The 25,800-nt window shown below is 47.4% G+C and overlaps 1 protein-coding gene across 2 annotated transcripts in view; it reads left to right on the top strand.

The window, feature by feature from the left end:
• IRF5 (interferon regulatory factor 5) overlaps positions 1-25,800 on the top strand; it is a 103,865-nt gene that overhangs the window by 32,074 nt on the left and 45,991 nt on the right. For both annotated transcript variants that reach the window (XM_063926697.1, XM_063926698.1), the window contains exon 2: positions 19,162-19,412. In XM_063926697.1, coding sequence (XP_063782767.1) covers positions 19,239-19,412 — 174 coding nt within the window. In that variant the 5' untranslated portion in view covers positions 19,162-19,238. The remainder of the gene's footprint in view (positions 1-19,161; positions 19,413-25,800) is intronic.

Below are 25,800 nucleotides of genomic sequence, written 5' to 3'. Positions count from 1 at the left end.
ACACACCGGGATATAGCTATAACGGGACAATTCCCTAATAAGGCCCTTTGGAGAGACACAGAGAGTATGCCAGCACACACCCAGCGCTCACTGACACTGGAGAAATACCAGACAGCGCTTTTTGATATAATATAACTCACTGCGCCAAGAATTGTGCCCCCTTCCTCCTCTTTTTAAGCCCTCTGTCCTGAATTCAGCAGGGGAGAGTCCGGGGAGCCAGCGTCTCTGCAGCTTCTGTGGAGAAAATGGCGCTGGTTAGTGCTGAGGAACAAGCTCCAGCGGCGGGCTTCGGTCCCGCTAGAAATTACAAAAAATGGCGGGGGTTCACATATTTACTGCCTCTGCAGCCTAATATCTCCCAATATGTGTGTGTGTGTCCCGAGAGCAATGGCTTACCTCTGTGAAGATCAGAAGTCTTCTGCCGCCTTTGAAGTCTTCTTTCTTCTCATACTCACCCGGCTTCTATCTTCCGGCTCTGCGAGGAGGACGGCGGCGCGGCTCTGGGACGAACGGCAGGGTGAGACCTGCGTTCCGACTCTCTCTGAAGCTAATGGTTTTCAGTAGCCTAAGAAGCAGAGCCTATCAGTTAAGTAGGTCTGCTTCTCTCTCCTCAGTCCCACGATGCAGGGAGCCTGTTGCCAGCAGTGATCCCTGAAAATAAAAAACCTAACAAAATTCTTTAAACAGAGAAACTCAGGGTGCATTACAGGGAGCTCTCCTATCTCCTCTGGGCACAAGATCTAACTGAGGTCTGGAGGAGGGGCATAGAGGGAGGAGCCAGTGCACACCCATACTAAAAGTTCTTTATAGGTGCCCATGTCTCCTGCGGAGCCCGTCTATACCCCATGTTCCTTACGGAGTCCCCAGCATCCTCTAGGACGTAAGAGAAATATATATATATATATAATTAGGCTGGGGAAATAAAAAATTTGAATAAAAACACATTTAAAACCTCCACACTGTGCACGTGACTATCACTGGGGGCTATTTGGTACTGTGGTTGCCATCAAGGATCTTTAGCTACATATGCATACTTCCCTTTTCTGTATCGGATGTTGGCTTAGTCCGGATATAATTGCTATAAATATGGTGGGGAAGTCCCTTTTGTCCTGGCTTGCAGATCCTGATTGTGGCATGTTGAGAATTCATAGTAAGTGTTTATTGAATGCATTTTATAGAACCTGTAAGAGGTTGGTCTTCTAGAGAAAACTTCTCATTTATACAGTAGTTGCATATGATAAAGGCAGACACAATTTGAGATTGTTTTTTAAAAGATAAATATTATGGGGTATATGCAATTGCGGTCGAGTTGCCACAAATGTCGAAAAATGGGGCATTTCCGACACACAAAAAAAATTCGACAATGCAATACAGTACTTTTCGACAAAAAAACTGACTTTTCGGATTCGACTTTTTGAAATTCGACAGTTCACAAATTCGACATGTCTGCAATGGTAAAAATGCGGCTTTTCGACAAAAGTATATTCAATTGAAGAATGTCGATTGGACAACAGTGCTTTTCGACAGTAATTTTGTCAATTTCATTCCGCCTCACTTTGCTGGTGGAATCTAATAAAAAAATTTAAAAACATGTTTTTTTTGTGTGTTTTTTTTATTGCTAATAGCATATCTATTTATATTAGAAGGGATTAGGTGCTTGGTTTGTCTATTAGGACACACAACTATTATTTATATATTTTTTAAAATAATATATTTTTTTTCACTGACTAAAATAGAGAGAGCATGGTTTTCAATGGGAAGGGGAGGGAATGGGTTAAAATCCTGGAAAAAAAATGCGTGGGGTCCCCCCTCCTAAGCATAACTAGCCTCGGGCTATTTGAGCCGGTCCTGGTTGTAAAAATACTGGGAAAAAATGGACAGGGGATCCCCTGTATTTTTAGAACCAGCACCGGGCTCTGCGTCCGGTCCTGGTGCAAAAAATACGGGGGACAAAAAGCATAGGGGTCCCCCGTATTTTTTACACCAGCACCGGGCTCCACTAGCTGGAGAGATAATGCCACAGCTGGGAGACACTTTTATACCGGTCCCTGCGGCCGTGGCATTAAATCCCCAACTAGTCACCCCTGGCCGGGGTACCCTGGAGGAGTGGGGACCCCTTAAATCAAGGGGTCCCCCCCCTCCAGCCACCCAAGTGCTGCGGATGGGGGGGCTGATAGCCTTGTGTAAAATAAAAAAATATTGGTTTTTGCAGAAGAACTACAAGTCCCAGCAAGCCTCCCCCGCAAGCTGGTACTTGGAGAACCACAAGTACCAGCATGCAGAGGGAAAACGGGCCCTCTGGTACCTGTAGTTCTTCTGCAAAAAAAATACCCAAATAAAAACAGGACACGCACACCGTGAAAGTAAAACTTTATTACATACATGCCGACACACACATACCTTTGTTCACACGCCGACCTCTGTCCACTTCTCCAAGTAGAATCCGGGGTACCTGAAAATAAAATTATACTCTCCTAAATCCAGTATGTCCTGTTCTTTTTTTGTAATCCACGTACTTGGCAAAAAAACAAACCGCATACCCGATCCACGCACTGAAAGGGGTCCCATGTTTACACATGGGACCCCTTTCCCCGAATGCTGAGACCCCCCGTGACTGCTGTCACGTCGTGGCACTCTCCTGATTGGCTATGCGCGTCTGAGCTGGCAGACAGCGCATCGCAAAGCCGCTCCATTATATTCAATGGTGGGAACTTTGCAGTCAGTGGTGAGGTTACCCGCGGTCACGGGGCGTCTCAGCATTCGGGGAAAGGGGTCCCATGTGTAAACATGGGACCCCTTTCAGTGCGTGGATCGGGTATGCGGTTTGTTTTTTTGCCAAGTACGTGCATTACAAAAAAAGAACAGGACACACTGGATTTAGGTGAGTATAATTTTATTTTCAGGTACCCCGGATTCTACTTGGAGACGTGGACAGAGTCGGCGTGTGAACATAGGTAAGTATGTGTGTGTCGGCATGTATGTAATAAAGTTGTACTTTCACGGTGTGCGTGTCCTGTTTTTATTTGGGTATTTTTTTTGCAGAAGAACTACAGGTACCAGCGGGGCCGTCCCCCCCCCCCCCCCCCACATGCTGGTACTTGTGGTTCTCCAAGTACCAGCTTGCGGGGGAGGCTTGTTGGGACTTGTAGTTCTTCTGCAAAAAACACTATTCTTTGATTTGTCACTTGGCTATCAGCCCCCATCCGCAGCCCTTGGATGGGGGGGACAGCCTTGGGCTTCACCCCTAGCCCTTGGGTGGCTGGAGGGGGGGACCCCTTGATTTAAGGGGTCCCACTCCTCCAGGGTACCCCGGCCAGGGGTGACTAGTTGGGGATTTAATGCCACGGCCGCAGGGACCGGTATAAAAGTGTCCCCCGGCTGTGGCATTATCTCTCCAGCTAGTGGAGCCCGGTGCTGGTGTAAAAAATACGGGGGACCCCTACGCTTTTTGTCCCCCGTATTTTTTGCACCAGGACCGTACGCAGAGCCCGGTGCTGGTTCTAAAAATACGGGGGATCCCCTGTCCATTTCCCCCCCGTATTTTTACAACCAGGACTGGCTCAAAGAGCCCGAGGCTGGTTATGCTTAGGAGGGGGGGGGGACCCCACGCAAATTTTTTTAGGGTTTTTTAACCATTTTTGTGCCGTCCGAAAAGTTGAATTCAGGAAGCACTTATCCGTCAATTGGTCCGTTTTTCGACAGCGGGACTGTCAAATCCGTTTTTTATTGAATATGTCGAATTCCGGCACCCGCCGGCTGGAATTCGACGGTCGAATTTAAAAACGGGCGAAAAAAAGCCGCAATTCGCCCGGATTTGCATATACCCCTATGTGTACAATAGTTAGAACAAATCTAGCCGCAACCAATTAAACTGTTAATATATCGAAGTGCAAGTCCTAAAATAATTTTTTGAGCCAACCAGCCTAGTTGGCTGGTTGGAATGATAATCTTTAAATGTGTGATCGGCTTTAGATGTATGGCTGAAAGTTGGCCTCAGTGACCTATTCCCTAGGTCCAGGAGACAGAACTGAGATGCTTACATTCTCTCACCTCATCATTTATACCTCTTTCTTCCTGCTGGCAGCTGCTCTCTGTTCCTGTTCACTGATTGACTACTCAGATCCATACATACACAACATTATTTATTTAGTTATTACCAGTTATTTTTAAAGCACACGTATTCCGCAGCACTTTACAGAGAATATTTGGTCATTCACATCAGTCCTTGCCCAGTGGAGCTTACAATCTATATTCCCTACTACATGTACACACACACACACATTCACGCTAGAGTTCATTTTGTTTGGAGTAAATTAACCTACCAGTATATTTTTGGATTGTGGGAGGAAACCGGAGTCCCTGGAGAAAGCCCACACAAGCACAGGGAGAATATACAAACTCCAGTTAGGGCCATGATGGGAATTAAAGCCATAAATGTTAAGAGAATTGGATTAATGAAGTCCTCGAATGCTCATACAGGCAGGTACTTATCTATCAATATGATCAGGGAGGCATCTGAAAGTGATAATATGGTCCCCACAGAGCTCTGATCTCAACATCCTCGAGTCTGCCTGGGATTACATGAAGAGACAGAAGGATCTGAGCAAGCCTACATCCACAGAAGATCTGTGGTTAATTTTCCATGATGTTTGGAACATTCTCCCTGCCGAGTTTCTTCAAAAACTGTGCAAGTGTACCTAGAAGAATTGATGCTGTTTTGAAGGCAAAGGGTGTTCACAGCAAATATTGATTTGATTTAGATTTTTCCTTTGTTCATTCACTCTGCATTTTGCTAATTGATAAAATTAAACTAGTAACATTTCTATTTTTGAAAGCATTCATACTTTGCAGCATTTTTTTCCACATCTGCCTAAAACTTTTGCTCACTACAATAGTAGTGTCATTGTATCAGATACTGCTGTAAGGATTAACCTAGTTAAGGAAAAGCCATTGTAGGGTTCATTGAGCAGTCAGTATTACAGATCTACCAACCCCATTGTGAGGTAACAGATTGAGGATAAACATTATTCATTTTACCAGTTCATTAAATTGCGCTCTGCAGAGAAATATGTGACATGCTGTTTTTCTAAATCTGTTATCCCTACTGCAAAGCCAGCAAAGAGCCATTTCTTAATCAACCTAGTTAATAGTGTAAATATTCCTTTTACCCATTTCAGATCTCCAATGCCGGATCCCACCCGGGAATTGGAAACCGGTCAATCCAGGTGGGATCCGGCATTGGAGCCTCTGCGCTGGCTTTCCGACCCGGAATAAGCCGGGTCGGTTGCCATAGCGGCAGGGGGCGGAACCGGCAGCGGGGGTGGAGGCGGCGCTGGGATATGAGCTCATCTCTGCGCCGCCTCTCCCTATGTAGTAAACATGTCCCGGGAATCCGTTTACGCTGCCACTGACCCGGTATTTAACCCTTCTTATTACCCGGATTGAATTACCGGGTCAGACGACCCGTGAATTCTCATGGGGTCCTTTCACATCGCACACTGACCCGTGTTGACCCGCCAATATGCCGGGTCGATACCGGGTTATTTTTGTGATGTGAAAGGGGTATTTGAGGTTCTCTCGTGAACATCTGTTATGGTGGTGCTCAAAGCCCTACTGGACTCCGTGTGGCATCGAAAGACTTTCTTATAGTTAAGATATCTTTAATTCTCTAAATACAAGACCTACCCTGTTTCTCTGACGTCCTAGTGGATGCTGGGACTCCGTAAGGACCATGGGGAATAGCGGCTCCGCAGGAGACAGGGCACAAGAATAAAAGCTTTAGGATCAGGTGGTGTGCACTGGCTCCTCCCCCTATGACCCTCCTCCAAGCCTCAGTTAGATTTTTGTGCCCGAACGAGAAGGGTGCAGGCTAGGTGGCTCTCCTGAGCTGCTTAGAATAAAAGTTTAATTTAGGTTTTTTATTTTCAGTGAGTCCTGCTGGCAACAGGCTCACTGCATCGTGGGACTAAGGGGAGAAGAAGCGAACTCACCTGCGTGCAGAGTGGATTGGGCTTCTTAGGCTACTGGACATTAGCTCCAGAGGGACGATCACAGGTACAGCCTGGATGGGTCACCGGAGCCGCGCCGCCGTCCCCCTTACAGAGCCAGAAGAGACGAAGAGGTCCGGTGAAATCGGCGGCAGAAGACAATCCTGTCTTCAGACTAAGGTAGCGCACAGCACCGCAGCTGTGCGCCATTGCTCTCAGCACACTTCACACTCCGGTCACTGAGGGTGCAGGGCGCTTGGGGGGGAGCGCCCTGAGACGCAATATAAATGATAATACCTTAGGTGGCAAAAGAATACATCACACATAGCTCCTGGGCTATATGGATGTATTTTAACCCCTGCCATTTTTACACAAAAAAGCGGGAGATAAGGACGTCGTGAAGGGGCGGAGCCTATCTCCTCAGCACACAAGCGCCATTTTCCCTCACAGTTCCGCTGGAAGGACGGCTCCCTGACTCTCCCCTGCAGTCCTGCTTCAGAATCAGGGTAAAAAAGAGAAGGGGGGGCACTATTGGCAGCAAATGACAATATAAACAGCAGCTATAAGGGAATAACACTTATATAAGGTTATCCCTGTATATATATATATATATATATATATAGCGCTGGGTGTGTGCTGGCAGACTCTCCCTCTGTCTCTCCAAAGGGCTCGTGGGGTCCTGTCCTCTATCAGAGCATTCCCGGTGTGTGTGCTGTGTGTCGGTACGTGTGTGTCGACATGTATGAGGAGGAAAATGATGTGGAGGCGGAGCAATTGCCTGCGTTAGTGATGTCACCCCCTAGGGAGTCGACACCTGACTGGATGATCGTGTTCAAACAATTAAGTGATAATGTCAACACTTTGCAAAAAACTGTTGATGACATGAGACAGCCGGCAAATCAATTAGTGCCTGTCCAGGCGTCTCAGACACCGTCAGGGGCCCTAAAACGCCCGTTACCTCAGTGGGTCGACACAGACCCAGACACAGATACGGAGTCTAGTGTCGACGGTGATGAGTCGAACGTAATGTCCAGTAGGGCCACACGTTACATGATCACGGCAATGAAGGAAGCATTGCACATTTCTGACACTACAAATACCACTAAGAAGGGTATTATGTGGGGGGTGAAAAAACTACCAATAGTTTTTCCTGAGTCAGATGAATTGAATGAGGTATGTGATAAAGCGTGGGTTTCTCCCGACAAAAAACTGCTAATTTCTAATAAATTATTGGCACTATATCCTTTCCCATCAGAGGTTAGGACACGTTGGGAAACACCCCCTAGGGTAGATAAGGCGCTCACACGTTTATCTAAACAAGTAGCGTTACCGTCTCCTGATACGGCCACCCTCAAAGAACCAGCTGATAGAAGGCTGGAAAATATCCTAAAAAGTATATACACACATACTGGTGTTATACTGCGACCAGCAATCGCTTCAGCCTGGATGTGCAGTGCTGGAGTCGCGTGGTCGGATTCCCTGACTGAAAATATTGATACCCTGGATAGGGACAATATATTGTTAACTATAGAGCATTTGAAGGATGCATTACTATATATGCGTGATGCACAGAGGGATATTTGCACCCTGGCATCAAGAGTAAGTGCTATGTCCATCTCTGCCAGAAGAACGTTATGGACGCGTCAGTGGTCAGGGGATGCGGATTCCAAACGACATATGGAAGTATTGCCGTATAAAGGGGAGGAGTTATTTGGGGCTGGTCTTTCGGACCTGGTGGCCACGGCAACGGCTGAAAAGTCCACCTTCTTACCCCAGGTCACTTCACATCAACAGAAAAAGACACCGTCTTTTCAAACTCAGTCCTTTCGTTCCCATAAATACAAGCGAGCAAAAGGCCATTCCTTTCTGCCCCGGGGCAGAGGAAGGGGAAAAAGACTGCACCATGCAGCCGCTTCCCAGGATCAGAAGCCTTCCCCTGCTTCTGCCAAGTCTTCAGCATGACGCTGGGGCTTTACAAGCAGACTCAGACTTGGTGGGGGCCCGTCTCAAGAATTTCAACGCGCAGTGGGCTCACTCGCAAGTGGATCCCTGGATTCTACAGGTAGTATCGCAGGGGTACAAACTGGAATTCGAGGCGTTTCCCCCTCGCCGGTTCCTGAAGTCTGCTCTGCCAAAGTCTCCCTCCGACAGGGAGGCAGTTCTGGAAGCACCTCACAAGCTGTATTCCCAGCAGGTGATAATCAAGGTACCCCTCCTACAACAAGGAAAGGGGTATTATTCCACGCTGTTTGTGGTACCGAAGCCGGACGGCTCGGTGAGACCAATTTTAAATCTGAAATCCTTGAACACTTACATAAAAAGGTTCAAATTCAAGATGGAATCACTCAGAGCGGTGATAGCGAACCTGGAAGAAGGGGACTATATGGTGTCTCTGGACATCAAAGATGCTTATCTCCACGTCCCAATCTACCCTTCTCACCAAGGGTATCTCAGGTTTGTAGTACAAGACTGTCATTATCAGTTTCAGACGCTGCCGTTTGGGTTGTCCACGGCACCTCGGGTCTTTACCAAGGTAATGGCCGAAATGATGATTCTTCTTCGAAGAAAAGGCGTATTAATTATCCCTTACTTGGACGATCTCCTGATAAGGGCAAGGTCCAGGGAACAGTTAGAAGTCGGAGTAGCACTATCTCAGATAGTGTTACGTCAGCACGGGTGGATCCTAAATATTCCAAAATCGCAGCTGATTCCAACGACACGTCTTCTGTTCCTAGGAATGATTCTGGACACAGTCCAGAAGAAGGTTTTTCTCCCGGAGGAGAAGGCCAAGGAGTTATCCGAGCTAGTCAGGAACCTCCTAAAACCAGCCCAGGTGTCAGTGCATCAGTGCACGAGGGTCCTGGGAAAAATGGTGGCTTCTTACGAAGCAATTCCATTCGGAAGATTCCATGCAAGAACGTTTCAGTGGGATCTACTGGACAAATGGTCCGGTTCGCATCTTCAGATGCAGCAGCGGATAACCCTGTCACCAAAGACAAGGGTGTCTCTCCTGTGGTGGTTGCAGAGTGCTCATCTTCTAGAGGGCCGCAGATTCGGCATTCAGGATTGGATCCTGGTGACCACGGATGCAAGCCTGAGAGGCTGGGGAGCAGTCACACAGGGAAAAAACTTCCAGGGCTTGTGGTCAAGCATGGAAACATCTCTTCATATAAACATTCTGGAACTACGGGCCATTTACAATGCCCTAAGTCAAGCGAAACCCCTGCTTCAGGGTCAGGCGGTATTGATCCAATCGGACAACATCACGTCAGTCGCCCACGTAAACAGACAGGGCGGCACGAGAAGCAGGAGGGCAATGGCAGAGGCTGCAAGGATTCTTCGCTGGGCGGAAAATCATGTGATAGCTCTGTCAGCAGTGTTCATTCCGGGAGTGGACAACTGGGAAGCAGACTTCCTCAGCAGACACGACCTTCACCCGGGAGAGTGGGGACTTCACCCAGAAGTCTTCCACCTGATTGTAAACCGTTGGGAAAAACCAAAAATGGACATGATGGCGTCACGTCTAAACAAAAAATTAGACAGATATTGCGCCAGGTCAAGGGACCCTCAGGCAATAGCGGTGGACGCTCTGGTGACACCGTGGGTGTACCAGTCAGTGTATGTGTTCCCTCCTCTGCCTCTCATACCGAAAGTACTGAGAATCATAAGAAGGAGAGGAGTAAGAACGATACTCGTGGTTCCGGATTGGCCAAGAAGGACTTGGTACCCGGAACTTCAGGAGATGCTCACGGAAGACCCGTGGCCTCTACCTCTAAGAAAGGACCTGCTCCAGCAGGGGCCTTGTCTGTTCCAAGACTTACCGCGGCTGCGTTTGACGGCATGGCGGTTGAACGCCGGATCCTGAAGGGAAAAGGCATTCCAGATGAAGTCATCCCTACCCTGGTCAAAGCCAGGAAGGATGTAACCGCAAAACATTATCACCGCATTTGGCGAAAATATGTTGCGTGGTGTGAGGCCAAGAAGGCCCCTACAGAGGAATTTCAACTGGGTCGTTTCCTCCATTTCCTGCAAACAGGACTGTCTATGGGCCTAAAATTAGGGTCCATTAAGGTTCAAATTTCGGCCCTGTCGATTTTCTTCCAGAAAGAACTGGCTTCAGTACCTGAAGTTCAGACATTTGTAAAAGGGGTACTGCATATACAACCTCCTTTTGTGCCTCCAGTGGCACCTTGGGATCTCAATGTTGTTTTGAGGTTCCTTAAGTCACATTGGTTTGAACCACTCACCACTGTGGACTTAAAATATCTCACATGGAAGGTGACGATGCTGTTAGCCCTGGCTTCAGCCAGGCGTGTGTCAGAATTGGCGGCTTTATCATATAAAAGCCCTTACTTAATTTTTCATTCTGACAGGGCAGAATTGAGGACTCGTCCTCAATTTCTCCCTAAGGTGGTTTCTGCTTTTCACATGAACCAACCTATTGTGGTGCCTGCGGCTACTAGGGACTTGGAGGACTCCAAGTTACTTGACGTTGTCAGGGCCCTGAAAATATATGTTTCCAGGACGGCGGGAGTCAGAAAGTCTGACTCGCTGTTTATCCTGTATGCACCCAACAAGCTGGGTGCTCCTGCTTCTAAGCAGACTATTGCTCGTTGGATTTGTAGTACAATTCAGCTTGCACATTCTGTGGCAGGCCTGCCACAGCCTAAATCTGTAAAAGCCCATTCCACAAGGAAAGTGGGCTCATCTTGGGCGGCTGCCCGAGGGGTCTCGGCTTTACAACTTTGCCGAGCAGCTACTTGGTCAGGGGCAAACACGTTTGCTAAATTCTACAAATTTGATACCCTGGCTGAAGAGGACCTGGAGTTCTCTCATTCGGTGCTGCAGAGTCATCCGCACTCTCCCGCCCGTTTGGGAGCTTTGGTATAATCCCCATGGTCCTTACGGAGTCCCAGCATCCACTAGGACGTCAGAGAAAATAAGATTTTACTTACCGATAAATCTATTTCTCGTAGTCCGTAGTGGATGCTGGGCGCCCATCCCAAGTGCGGATTGTCTGCAATACTTGTACATAGTTATTGTTAACAAAATCGGGTTATTGTTGTTGTGAGCCATCTTTTCAGAGGCTCCTTCGTTGTTATCATACTGTTAACTGGGTTCAGATCACGAGTTGTACGGTGTGATTGGTGTGGCTGGTATGAGTCTTACCCGGGATTCAATATCCTTCCTTATTATGTACGCTCGTCCGGGCACAGTATCCTAACTGAGGCTTGGAGGAGGGTCATAGGGGGAGGAGCCAGTGCACACCACCTGATCCTAAAGCTTTTATTCTTGTGCCCTGTCTCCTGCGGAGCCGCTATTCCCCATGGTCCTTACGGAGTCCCAGCATCCACTACGGACTACGAGAAATAGATTTATCGGTAAGTAAAATCTTATTTTTTTTAATGTCTTTTTTTAATTGCTTGTGGTATGCAGGGTTACCAGTGTAGAATCTGGCCAGCATCATGTGAGCATTAATAACTGGGGAGCTCTGACGGTCTACTAGCATAATTTGCATGTTAGTGCAGCTGCTCAGCTGCATGGGAATCCCCTTAGATCACCCTGGCAGTTTCCCAATTAATCTAAAATTAAATACATGTACGAATGATCTATGTATGCATTATGTAGGACAGGTGTGCACAGGGGCGGATTGGGAACAAAAAGCGGCCCTGGAAAAATTTGTACTAGTGGCCCCACATGGGCAGCACCAGAGGTGTAAGGTCTAGCCATGGGCCATGGCAGCAGCACCCTCCCCCCAAAACTTTCCAGATAGTGGGCATGTCCAGCATCAAGGGGGAAGTTAAAAAGAAATAAAATTAAATATTATGAGCACATTATATGATACGCCTTCAGAATTTAGGAAACTATATAATTCTTTAGAAATATATATTTCTCTGACGTCCTAAGTGGATGCTGGGACTCCGTAAGGACCATGGGGAATAGCGGCTCCGCAGGAGACTGGGCACAACTAAAAGAAAGCTTTAGTCTAACTGGTGTGCACTGGCTCCTCCCACCATGACCCTCCTCCAGACTTCAGTTAGAATCTTGTGCCCGGCTGAGCTGGATGCACACTAGGGGCTCTCCTGAGCTCCTAGAAGAGAAAGTATATTTTAGGTTTTTTATTTTCAGTGAGATCTGCTGGCAACAGACTCACTGCTACGAGGGACTAAGGGGAGAAGAAGCGAACCTACCTGACTGGAGATAGTTTGGGCTTCTTAGGCTACTGGACACCATTAGCTCCAGAGGGATCGAACACAGGACCCGACCTCGATCGTTCGGTCCCGGAGCCGCGCCGCCGTCCCCCTTACAGAGCCAGAAGCAAGAAGTGGTCCGGAAAATCGGCGGCAGAAGACCTCGGTCTTCAACAAGGTAGCACACAGCACTGCAGCTGTGCGCCATTGCTCCTCATGCACACCTCACACTCCGGTCACTGATGGGTGCAGGGCGCTGGGGGGGGCGCCCTGAGCAGCAATATAAACACCTTGGCTGGCAAATCATCACAATATATAGTCCCAGAGGCTATATATGTGATAAATTACCCCTGCCAGAATTCCTGAAAAAAGCGGGAGAAAGTCAGCTGAAAAAGGGGCTGGGCTAACTCCCTCAGCACACTGGCGCCATTTCTCCCTCACAGCTCCGCTGGAAGGATCGCTCCCAGGCTCTCCCCTGCAGTATCAAGCTACAAAGGGTAAAAAAGAGAGGGGGGGCACTAAATTTAGGCGCAGTATAACTTATATAGCAGCTATAAAGGGAAATAATTCAGTTAATCCCTGTATTATTATAGCGCTCTGGTGTGTGCTGGCATACTCTCTCTCTGTCTCCCCAAAGGGCTTTGTGGGGTCCTGTCCTCTGTCAGAGCATTCCCTGTGTGTGTGCGGTGTGTCGGTACGGCTGTGTCGACATGTTTGATGAGGAGGCTTATGTGGAGGCGGAGCAGATGCCTATAAATGTGATGTCACCCCCTGCGGGGCCGACACCTGAGTGGATGGTTATGTGGAAGGAATTACGTGACAGTGTCGACTCCTTACATAAAAGGTTTGACGACATACCAAATATGGGACATCCGGCTTCTCAGCCTGTGCCTGCCCAGGCGTCTCAAAAGCCATCAGGGGCTCTAAAACGCCCGCTACCTCAGATGGCAGACACAGATGTCGACACGGATACTGACTCCAGTGTCGACGACGATGAGACTAATGTAACTTCCAATAGGGCCACACGTTACATGATTGAGGCTATGAAAAATGTGTTGCACATTTCTGATGTTACCCCAGGTACCACAAAAAAGGGTATTATGTTTGGAGAGAAAAAACTACCAGTAGTTTTTCCTCCATCTGAGGAGTTAAATGAAGTGTGTGAAGAAGCGTGGGCTTCCCCCGATAAGAAACTAGTAATTTCTAAAAGGTTACTAATGACGTACCCTTTCCCGCCAGAGGATAGGTCACGTTGGGAAACATCCCCTAGGATGGATAAAGCGCTCACACGCTTGTCAAAAAAGGTGGCACTACCGTCTCCGGATACGGCCGCCCTAAAGGAACCTGCTGATAGAAAGCAGGAGGCTATCTTGAAGTCTGTATATACACACACAGGTATTATACTGAGACCAGCTATTGCTTCAGCATGGATGTGCAGTGCTGCAGCTGCGTGGTCAGATTCTTTGTCGGAAAATATTGATACCCTAGGCAGGGACACTATATTGCTAACCGTAGAGCATATTAAAGACGCAGTCTTATACATGAGAGATGCACAGAGGGATATTTGCCGGCTGGCATCTAAAATAAGTGCAATGTCCATTTCTGCCACGAGAGGGTTATGGACTCGGCAGTGGACAGGTGATGCAGACTCTAAAAGGCACATGGAAGTTTTGCCTTATAAAGGTGAGGAGTTGTTCGGGGATGGTCTCTCGGACCTAGTTTCCACAGCAACAGCTGGGAAGTCTGCATTTTTACCCCATGTTCCCTCACAGCCAAAGAAAGCACCGTATTATCAGGTACAGTCCTTTCGGCCCCATAAGGGCAAGCGGGTTAGAGGCGCGTCCTTTCTGCCCAGAGGCAGAGGTAGGGGGAAAAAGCTGCAGCATACAGCCAGTTCCCAGGAGCAAAAGTCCTCCCCCGCTTCCTCTAAGTCCACCGCATGACGCTGGGGCTCCACAGGCGGAGCCAGGTACGGTGGGGGCCCGTCTCAAAATTTTCAGCGATCAGTGGGCTCGCTCACGGGTGGATCCCTGGATCTTTCAAGTAGTATCTCAGGGGTAAAGCTGGAATTCGAGACGTCTCCCCCCCCGCCGTTTCCTCAAATCTGCCTTGCCAACAACTCCCTCAGGCAGGGAGGCAGTGATAGAGGCAATTCACAAGCTGTATTCCCAGCAGGTGATAGTCAAGGTGCCCCTACTTCAACAAGGACGGGGTTACTATTCCACAATGTTTGTGGTACCGAAACCAGACGGTTCGGTGAGACCCATTTTAAATTTGAAATCCTTGAACACATATATAAAAAAATTCAAGTTCAAGATGGAATCGCTCAGGGCGGTTATTGCAAGCCTGGACGAGGGGGATTACATGGTATCACTGGACATCAAGGATGCTTACCTGCATGTCCCCATTTACCATCCTCACCAGGAGTACCTCAGATTTGTGGTACAGGATTGTCATTACCAATTCCAGACGTTGCCGTTCGGTCTATCCACGGCTCCGAGGGTCTTTACCAAGGTAATGGCCGAAATGATGATACTCCTTCGAAAGAAGGGAGTTTTAATTATCCCGTACTTGGACGATCTCCTGATAAAGGCGAGGTCCAGGGAGCAGTTGTTAGTCGGGGTAGCACTATCTCGGGAGGTGCTACAACAGCACGGCTGGATTCTAAACATTCCAAAGTCACAGCTGGTCCCTACGACACGTCTACTGTTCCTGGGGATGGTTCTGGACACAGAACAGAAAAAAGTGTTTCTCCCGGAGGAGAAGGCCAAGGAGCTGTCATCTCTAGTCAGAGGCCTCCTAAAACCAAAACAGGTGTCGGTGCATCACTGCACGCGGATCCTGGGAAAGATGGTAGCTTCCTACGAAGCAATTCCATTCGGCAGGTTACATGCAAGAACCTTTCAGTGGGACCTGTTGGACAAGTGGTCCGGATCGCATCTTCAGATGCATCGGCTGATAATCCTGTCTCCAAGGACCAGGGTGTCTCTGCTGTGGTGGCTGCAAAGTGCTCATCTTCAAGAGGGCCGCAGATTCGGCATACAGGACTGGGTCCTGGTGACCACGGATGCCAGCCTTCGAGGCTGGGGGGCAGTCACACAGGGAAGAAACTTCCAAGGACTATGGTCAAGTCAGGAGACTTCCCTACACATAAATATTCTGGAACTGAGGGCCATTTACAATGCCCTAAGTCAGGCAAAACCCCTGCTTCAAAACCAGCCGGTACTGATCCAGTCAGACAACATCAAGGCAGTCGCCCATGTAAACCGACAGGGCGGCACGAGAAGCAGGATGGCAATGGCAGAAGCCACAAGGATTCTCCGATGGGCGGAAAATCACGTGTTAGCACTGTCAGCAGTGTTCATTCCGGGAGTGGACAACTGGGAAGCAGACTTCCTCAGCAGGCACGACCTCCACCCGGGAGAGTGGGGACTTCATCCAGAAGTCTTCCAACTGATTGTAAACCGTTGGGAAAGGCCACAGGTGGACATGATGGCGTCCCGCCTTAACAAAAAGCTAGAAAGATATTGCGCCAGGTCAAGAGACCCGCAGGCGATAGCTGTGGACGCTCTAGTGACACCGTGGGTGTACCGGTCGGTTTATGTGTTCCCTCCTCTTCCTCTCATACCAAAGGTACTGAGGATAATAAGGAGAAGAGGAGTAAGAACTGTACTCATTGTTCCGGATTGGCCAAGAAGAGCTTGGTACCCGGAACTTCAAGAAATGATCTCAGAGGACCCATGGCCTCTGCCGCTCAGACAGGACCTGCTGCAGCAGGGGCCCTGTCTATTCCAAGACTTACCGCGGCTGCGTTTGACAGCATGGCGGTTGAACACCGGATCCTGAAGGAAAAGGGTATTCCGGAGGAAGTCATTCCTACGCTGATTAAAGCTAGGAAGGTAGTAACCGCAAACCATTATCACCGCATATGGCGAAAATATGTTGCGTGGTGTGAGGCCAGGAAGGCCCCAACGGAGGAATTTTAGCTGGGCCGTTTACTGCACTTCCTACAGTCAGGGGTGACTATGGGCCTAAAATTGGGTTCCATTAAGGTCCAGATTTCGGCTCTATCGATTTTCTTCCAGAGAGAACTGGCTTCACTACCTGAAGTTCAGACTTTTGTTAAGGGAGTGCTGCATATTCAGCCCCCTTTTGTGCCTCCAGTGGCACCTTGGGATCTCAACGTGGTGTTGGTTTTCCTAAAGTCACATTGGTTTGAGCCACTTAAAACCGTGGAATTGAAGTATCTCACGTGGAAAGTGGTCATGTTGTTGGCCTTGGCTTCGTCCAGGCGTGTATCAGAATTGGCGGCTTTGTCATGTAAAAGCCCTTATCTGATTTTCCATATGGATAGTGCAGACTTGAGGACTCGTCCCCAATTTCTCCCTAAGGTGGTATCAGCCTTTCATCTGAACCAACCTATCGTGGTGCCTGCGGCTACTAAAGACTTGGAGGCTTCCAAGTTGTTGGACGTAGTCAGGGCCCTGAAAATTTATGTTTCCAGGACAGCTGGAGTCAGAAAGACTGACTCGCTATTTATCCTGTATGCGCCCCACAAGTTGGGTGCACCTGCTTCAAAGCAGACTATTGCTCACTGGATCTGTAGTACGATTCAGCTTGCACATTCTGCGGCTGGACTGCCGCATCCTAAATCGGTAAAAGCCCATTCCACGAGGAAGGTGGGCTCTTCTTGGGCGGCTGCCCGAGGGGTCTCGGCTCTTCAACTTTGCCGAGCAGCTACTTGGTCGGGGTCAAACACGTTTGCTAAATTCTACAAGTTTGACACCCTGGCTGAGGAGGACCTAGAGTTTGCCCATTCGGTGCTGCAGAGTCATCCACACTCTCCCGCCCGTTTGGGAGCTTTGGTATAATCCCCATGGTCCTTACGGAGTCCCAGCATCCACTTAGGACGTCAGAGAAAATAAGAATTTACTCACCGGTAATTCTATTTCTCGTAGTCCGTAGTGGATGCTGGGCGCCCATCCCAAGTGCGGATTGTCTGCAATACTTGTATATAGTTATTGTTTAACTAAAGGGTTATTGTTGAGCCATCTGTTGAGAGGCTCAGTTGTTATCATACTGTTAACTGGGTATTGTATCACGAGTTATACGGTGTGATTGGTGTGGCTGGTATGAGTCTTAGCCGGGATTCAAAATCCTTCCTTATTGTGTCAGCTCTTCCGGGCACAGTATCCTAACTGAAGTCTGGAGGAGGGTCATAGTGGGAGGAGCCAGTGCACACCAGTTAGACTAAAGCTTTCTTTTAGTTGTGCCCAGTCTCCTGCGGAGCCGCTATTCCCCATGGTCCTTACGGAGTCCCAGCATCCACTACGGACTACGAGAAATAGAATTACCGGTGAGTAAATTCTTATTTTTCTTGCTTATTACACCAACTGTATCCCAATCACTATTCACTCAATCTTATATGTCAGCCAAGCAGGCAGGCAGAGCATACAATAGATCATCTGCAATCACAGGCTAAGTGGCAAAGTAATTTTCATATATGCAAATTATTTAGCATCTTATTCATTATGTCTATAAAAAGGACCACGTCCTCAAATAAAACAGGCCCCACGGGTGCGCCGGCCCACCGGGAATCTTCCCTATGAACCCTATGGCCAATCCGCCTCTGGGTGTGCAAGGAATGCAGGAGAGGTGGGAAAAATGAAAAAGTGCAATAATAAAGGCAACAGATCTTTGTGTCCAAAGGGTTAGGAAAAAGACAAGGAAAAGGAAGCCAGTGTGGTTTGCGAACGAAGTAACAAGTATTGTGAAAGCAAAAAAGATGAAAGATGGAAATATAAGCAAGGTAATCAGATGTGCAAAGGCACAAGCTGAGAAGAAAATGGCCCAATCAGTAGTTAAAGGAGTCAAAACTTTTTTTTAGGAATATAAGCGAGAGAAGAAAAAGAAAAGGCAGAGTAATAAGACTAAAAACAGGGAGTGGGAATCTTGTTGAGGGAGACAATGTAATAGCAAATCATCCCGGTCCCTGAACTTGGAACACTGTTCCAAGCCATGTCAGACCTGGGACTACCCTCTTTTACACCACAGTGCCGATCTGGGCTATTACTGGATAGGCACCATTTACACTGCACACCGGTGCAGTGTCTTTTGGCCCGAGCTTAGAGATGATGTCATCTCCAAGTGCGGGGAAACCCAGCAGATTGGGACTCCAGTGCATATATATGTTTGTGAACTGAGGGTGCTCTATTAGTACCCTATAAATGCATACACCCAAATGTTAAAAACATTTTTTTTATTAAAATGCTGACAAATAAAAAACTTGTATGTTTGTTCAGTTTTTGTAAATATTATAATGTTAAAACAAAATAAAATTAAATATTTAGTTTCACCCGAATATTTCATTTTATTTTGTTTTAACATAATATTTACAAAAACTGAACAAACATACAAGTTTTTTATTAGTCAGAAATAATTATGAAAATGTATTTCTGAATGTGTTATTTTGCATTTTAATAAAAAAAATGTTTTTAACATTCAGGTGTATGCATTTATAGGGTACTAATAGAGCATCCTCAGTTCACAAACATATATTGGAATGTCCATTCAATAAGAACGCTCCTCAGAGATAATTTTTCTTTTATATATATATATATATATATATATATATATATATTTTTTTTTTTAGATATTATAGTATCCAAATAGGCGGCACTCACAGCAGCATAAAGAACGACAGGAGTCTTGCCAGAGATAACAAGACTCCTGTCATTCTTTATGCTGCTATGAGTGCCGCCTACATGGATACTATTTCAGGTGACGAGGATTGTCCTGCCCACCTGGGAGGGCACCGGCAATACCATCATTATTGATTGTTGTGAGGAGTGCATGAAATGGTTCCTTTAATAGCATTGCAATGCACCCTGTAATTTGTATGTGTGTAAGTCAGACAATACTTTTGAGGTAAGTTGGCATAACTGCTTACCAGTAATGTCCGCTTTTATGCTTCTGTTTTACAGGAAACAATATGACAATGCACTTGTTCTATCTCACTGCCATCCTGGTATCATAACCACCCACTGTGAGGCACGTGGACATGAATCCTCATCCCCGGCGAATTCGTCTAAAGCCTTGGCTGGTGGCACAGGTGGACAGTGGGAATTACCCAGGGCTGCATTGGGAAGATCAGGATCGCAAGCTGTTCCGCATCCCGTGGCGTCATGCAACCCGACATATTCCTATACAGGAGGATGAGAACACCATATTTAAGGTGGGCACAGTGCTGGAAGGTAGTAACACCTTAAATAATGTTCTTTCTAATGCATAATTACATGAACATGTCCAAACATGATTGAAACATACACAAATAATCAGTTTCTAAAGGGAGATATTGTTTCACTTGTTTCATAAATCACAGATCAAATTCCTCCATAAAATAAGTTTTGTCTAAGAATAATTAGTAACCACATAAAACCTAACTCTATAGCTTTGTAGCCTTTGACCCCTCCAGCTATCACCTCACTTGTGGCAATGTAGGGACACCATGTACCTGATTTGAGGCAAGCCTATAACTGCATTCCACACATTACACTTGTGACCTCTGAGAGCTCAAAGGTCTTGTACATTATGTCACTATATTAAATAGCTTTCAAGTATAATACTGTACTATGATGAAATTATTCTGCTTCATTTAAATGTTTAACATGACGAGATTCAGAAATCACCAGATTTTCACCGTAACATCCAGAGTTATATTTCCACATTTGTTGTGACTACTTCAGATTGTATTATTTATAGAAGCAGGTTGTATTGCATGCATGATGGGACTTCAATCTAATTACCAATAATGGATATTTCATCTACAAATGATCTGTCGAAGCAAATTTGCTTCAGGTGCTTTCCAGTCTGAATTAGAGTGTGAGAATAAGATCTCTGCAGATGTCTGGATGAAAACCTTGAAACTAAAGCTAACTACTCATATCAAAAGTCTCTCACCAATCAAGTGCACAATTTGTTCCCCATTTGTTTGCAAGTCGTAAATATCTGGGCCGGATTAAACCCTGTGGAGGCCCCTAGGCAGTCGAAATCTTGTGGCCCTCCTAACAGATGATCTCCTAATACATTTTGAATTTCTCCTACGTCCTAGAGGATACTGGGGTTCCATTTAGTACCATGGGGTATAGATGGGTCCACTAGGAGCCATGGGCACTTTAAGAATTTGATAGTGTGGGCTGGCTCCACCCTCTATGCCCCTCCTACCAGACTCAGTTTAGAAAATGTGCCCGGAGGAGCCGGTCACGCTTATGGAAGCTTCTGAAGAGTTTTATGCATTTATTTTATATGTTTGTTATTTTCAGGCAGGGCTGGTTGGCACCAGCCCGCCTGCTTCCTGGGACTTAGGGGACGGGGGAACGGCCCAACCTCTTGAAGAGTTAATGGTCCCATTCCCCGCTGACAGGACACTGAGCTCCTGAGGGAACTATTCGCAAGCCCCACCACGGCGAGCGTACATTCCTGAAGCACGCCGTCACTCCTAGCAGAGCCAGAAGAATGAAGAGTGGTGAGTACTAAGCCGGTCCCATCTAGCGGGTCGCCGGCCATTATGGCGGCATCAGGGTACGGAGACGCACGGCTTCTAACGGGGCGGAATGCATCTCCAGACACAGGACACGGCTGCGTCTCCGTACACTGTACACAGTACCCACACTGGCAAAAACAGCCTTAAAACGGTTTTCTCTCCATTTTAAGCACCAGATTACTTCAGCCAGTATAACACAAACAGGAAGACCGCGTGCCATTGAAGGGGCGGGGCCTTCACTATGAGCGGATCCAGCAGCTCACCAGCTCCATTTTGCTTCTGCAGTGGACACAGACGCTGACTGACAGGGAAGCGCAGCTCCTCTGGAGAGACTTCAGATTACCTCAGCGGTACCAAGGGGTCATAGCAGGGGGGAGCAATGATTAGTGTACTAAGTCCCATATCAGGGTACTTAGTCTGCGACCCGGATAAGCTTGGCATTAGTGATAAGGGTGCAGTGTGGGCTGGTTCCAAATAACTCAGTGTCTCCCTGAAGGGCTCTTTGTGGGTTAATTGTGCTTAACCTTTTCCTGTGTGTGTGTGTGTGTGTGTGTGTGTGCTGTCACATTTACATTATGTTAGGCAAATAGTGTGTTTCTTGTACAGCGGAGTGTTCTTCTTCACCAGGGGGCTCACTACTGGGTACTCGGGGCAGTGCACCTTCCCAGAATAGCGGGGCTGAACCAGAGTGGGATAATTCCATTAAAGGAATGATCTCCAATATTTCTACGAAATTATCCCGCAATGAGAAAGAGACGCAATACTTAAGACAGACTGTGGATGAGTTTATGAATAGAGACTCGGTCCCAAACCAGCGTCTCAATCCCCTCCCATTTGTCCGCAAAAACGATCTCTGGCCCGTATCCTGCAGTCTGGCGGGTCAGATATGGAGGAGGGTGAGGTGGGGGGAAGGGGGATGCTACTCTGTCACAGGGAATAGAGGCTTTTATAGAGGCTATCAGAGATGTTCTGCAAATTCCTGATAAGGTGTCAGAGGAGTGTGAGGAATCTTATTTTAATGTAAAAAGAAGTCCTCAGTCACTTTTCCTGCATCAAAGGAATTGAATACCCTGTTTGAAGAACCGTGGGTTAATCCTGATAGGAAATTTCAAATCCCTAAAAGGTTGCTCTCATCTTTTCCTTTTCCTCTGGAGGATAGGAAAAAATGGGAAAATCCACAGATAGTGTACGCATCAGTCTCTACGCTGTCAAGAAATTTTGTATTGCCTGTCCCTGGTGCAGCCTTCCTAAAAGATACGGCTGATCGTAAAATTGAGACTACACTCAAATCATTGTACACAGCTGCTGGGGTGGCCCAGAGACCCACTGTAGCATGGGCGTGGATCACAAAAGCCATTGCTAAATGGTCAGGTAACCTTATTGAGGGGTTAGATTCCTTGTCTAGGGGGATGTTGTTTTACTCCTGAAGCATATACAGGACTCTGCGAACTTTATGGTGGAAGCCATAAAAGAGATTGGTTTGCTTAATGCACGCACCACCGCTATGCAGTGTCAGCACGCAGGGGCTTGTGGATACGCCAGTGGACTGCTGATGCGGTCTCCAGGAAAGGCGTAGAAGACCTACCATTCACAGGAGAGGCCTTGTTTGGAGACAAACTAGACAAATGGATCTCCAAAGCTACTGCGGGTAAGTCTATGTATCTTCCTTCTGCAGCTCTCCCTGCCAGGAAAGCTTATTCAGCTTCAAATTTACAGTCCTTTCAGACAGCCAAGTTTTTAAGGGAAAATCCAGAGGTGCTTCTACGGCCTCCAGAGGTGCTTTTACGGCCTCCAAAGGTGCAAGAGGAAAACCACGCAAACCAGCAACTGCAGGTGCTCAGGAACAGAGCTCAGGCTCTGCTTCCTCAAAGCCTTCAGCATGATGGTGGACCGCGATGCCTGGAGGACTGTCAGGTGGGAGCCCGACTAAAATTCTTCAGTCACATCTGCTCAAGTTCATGCCAGGATCCCTGGGTCATAGATCTTATTTCGCAGGGCTACAGACTGGAGTTCCAAGAGCTCCCACCTCACAGATTCTTCAAATCAGGCTTATCAGCTTCACAAGAGGCAAGTATAACTTTACAGCAGGCCATCCAAAAACTGGTACAGACTCAAGTCATTGTTCCAGTTCCACTATATCTGCACAACAAGGGGCACTATTCCAACTTGTTTGTAGTATCGAAACCGGACAGTTCGGTACAACCAATTCTGAACCTCAAGTCCTTGAACCCATTCTTAAGAGTGTTCAAGTTCAAAATGGAGTCTCTGAGAGCGTTGATCTCAGGTCTGGAGGAAGGGAAAGTCCTAGTGTCTCTGGATATCAAGGATGCGTACCTTCACATTCCGATTTGGCCGCCTCATCAGGCTTATCTATGGTTTGCACTGCAGGACTACCAGTTCCAGGCCCTGCCATTTGGTCTCTCCACGGCACCGAGGGTGTTCACTAAAGTGACGGCAGAGATGATATTTATACTCCGCAAGCAGGGAGTGAACACAATTCCGTACCTGGACAATCTTCTGATAAAGGCACCATCCAGGGAGAGGTTGCTGGACAACATTGGTCTCTTAACCAAACTTTTCCAGGATCACGGGTCGATTCTGAACCTTCCGAAATCTCACCTAGAGCCAACACGGAGGCTACCATTCCTGGGAATGACACTGAACACTAAGTCGCAGAAAGTGTTCCTTCCGTTGGAAAAGGCATTGGTAATCCAGTCGATGGTTCGGGATGTCCTGAAGCCAACCCTGATATCGGTGCATCTATGCATTCGCCTTCTGGGGGAAATGGTGGCCTCTCACGAGGCGCTTCAATATGGAAGGTTTCATGCAAGACCCTTCCAGCTCAATCTCTTAGACAAATGGTCCGGATCACATCTTCACTTGCACCAGAGGATCAGTTTGTCACCAAAAGCCAGGATCTCCCTTCTGTGGTGGCTACAGATTTCTCACCTCGTCGAGGGTCGGAGGTTCTGAATTTAGAACTGGATCCGGTTACCCACGAACGCAAGCCTCAGAGGTTGGGGAGCAGTCACCGAGGGGGTGCAATTTCAAGGAATATGGTCAAGTCATCCTTCCAATCAACATTCTGGAACTCAGGGCCATATACAACGCCCTTCTGCAGGCCTCTTATCTTCTCCACGATCGGGCCATTCATATCCAGTCGGACAATGTGATGGCAGTGACGTATATAAACCGACAGGGCGGAACGAAAAGCCAAGCAGCAATGTTAGAGGTGTCAAGAATTCTCCTCTGGGCAGAAAAAATGCTGTGGTATCGTCGGCGGTCTTCATTCCGGGAGTAGACGACTGGGAAGCAGACTTTCTCAGCTGACATGACCTGCACCCGAGGGAGTGGGGCCTTCACCCGGAAGTGTTCAGGTGCTTGACACATCAGTGGGGATATCCACAGATCGACATGATGGCCTCTCGTCTCAACAAGAAGCTCAGATGGTATTGGTCAAGGTCGAGAGACCCACAGGCAGTGGCGATAGACGCTCTGAAGACTCCATGGGTCTATCAGATGGTGTACGTGTTTACTCCACTTCCTCTGATCCCAAGAATTCTCAAAAGAATAAAAAGGGAAAAGGTTCAAGCAATACTCATTGCTCCGGACTGGCCAAGAAGGGCCTGGTACGCGGACCTTCTGGGGATGCTCTTATTATTATTATTATTATTATTATTATTATTATCCTTTATTTATATGGCGCCACAAGGGTTCTGCAGCGCCCAATTACAGAGTACATAGACAAATAATCAAACAGGAAAACAACTTACAGTTGATGACAGTATAGGACAAGTACAGGGTAAATGAACATACTTATTCCAGTGTCATCTGCTGATGTAACTATCAGGTGGCAGAAGGCTGCTGGATTTGGTGCAGTTGAAGATTATTAAAGTAAGAAAGAATAAGCACATGAGGGAAGAGGGCCCTGCTCGTGAGAGCTTACATTCTAAAGGGGAGGGGTAGACAGACAGGGGTGACCTAGATGGAGTACATAGAGAGCGTAGAACAGAGGGTTAGGATGAGATTTGGCTGGGTTGGTGAAGAAGTGGGTCTTGAGAGCCCATTTGAAGTTTTGTAGAGAGGTGGAGAGTCTGAGGGGGAGAGGTAGGGAATTCCAGAGAAGTGGTGCAGCACGTGAAAAATCTTGGAGGTAGGAGTGGGAGGAAGTAATCCGTAAGCAGGCATGTATTAGCAGAGCGAAGAGGACGGGTGGGAGTGTAAAGGGAGATAAGGTCTGAGATGTAGATGGGAGAGGAGTGGGTGAGGGCTTTGTAAGCGAGTGTGAGAAGCTTGAAATGGATTCTGAAAGGGAAGGGGAGCCAGTGAAGGTCTAGTAAGAGAGGAGAGGTGGACGTAGTGCGTTTGGTGAGGAAGATGACCCGGGCAGCAGCATTGAGGATAGATTGGAGTGGAGAGAGGTATTTGTCAGGAATGCCAGTCAGGAGGAGATTACAGTAGTCCAGTCTGGAGATGACCAGTGAGTGGATAAGAGTCTTAGTAGCATCCTGGGTCAGAAAGGGTCTGATCCTGGAAATATTTTTTAGATGAAAACGGCAGGTTTGTGAGAGGTGCTGAATGTGTGGTTTGAAGGAGAGGGAGGAGTCCAGGATTACTCCAAGACAGCGCACTTGGGGGCTAGAGGAGATAGTAGTGCCATCAATAGATAATGAGATTGTAGGAGGTGAGGTTATGCGGGAGGGAGGGAAGATGATCTGCTCGGTCTTAGACATGTTAAGTTTAAGAAAGCGCTGGGACATCCAGGAAGAGGTAGCAGAGAGACAGTTGGAGATACGAGTGAGGAGAGCAGGGGAGAGGTCTGGAGAGGAAAGATAGATTTGGGTGTCATCAGCATAGAGATGATATTGGAAACCAAAAGAACCAATGAGCTTACCTAGTGAGGACGTATAGAGAGAGAAGAGAAGAGGACCAAGGACAGAACCTTGGGGTACCCCTACAGTTAGTGGAAGTGAGGGGGAGGTGGAGTCATGAGAGGAGACAGAGAATGAACGGTCAGAAAGGTAGGAGGACAGCCAAGAGAGGGCAGTGTCATGCAGACCAATTGAGTGAAGGATTTGCA

The sequence above is a fragment of the Pseudophryne corroboree genome, chromosome 6, assembly GCF_028390025.1.
Source record: "Pseudophryne corroboree isolate aPseCor3 chromosome 6, aPseCor3.hap2, whole genome shotgun sequence".
NCBI classification, from domain to species: Eukaryota; Metazoa; Chordata; class Amphibia; order Anura; family Myobatrachidae; genus Pseudophryne; species Pseudophryne corroboree.
Note: the sequence above shows the minus strand (reverse complement) of the source record. Positions and strands in the feature narration are given on the sequence as shown.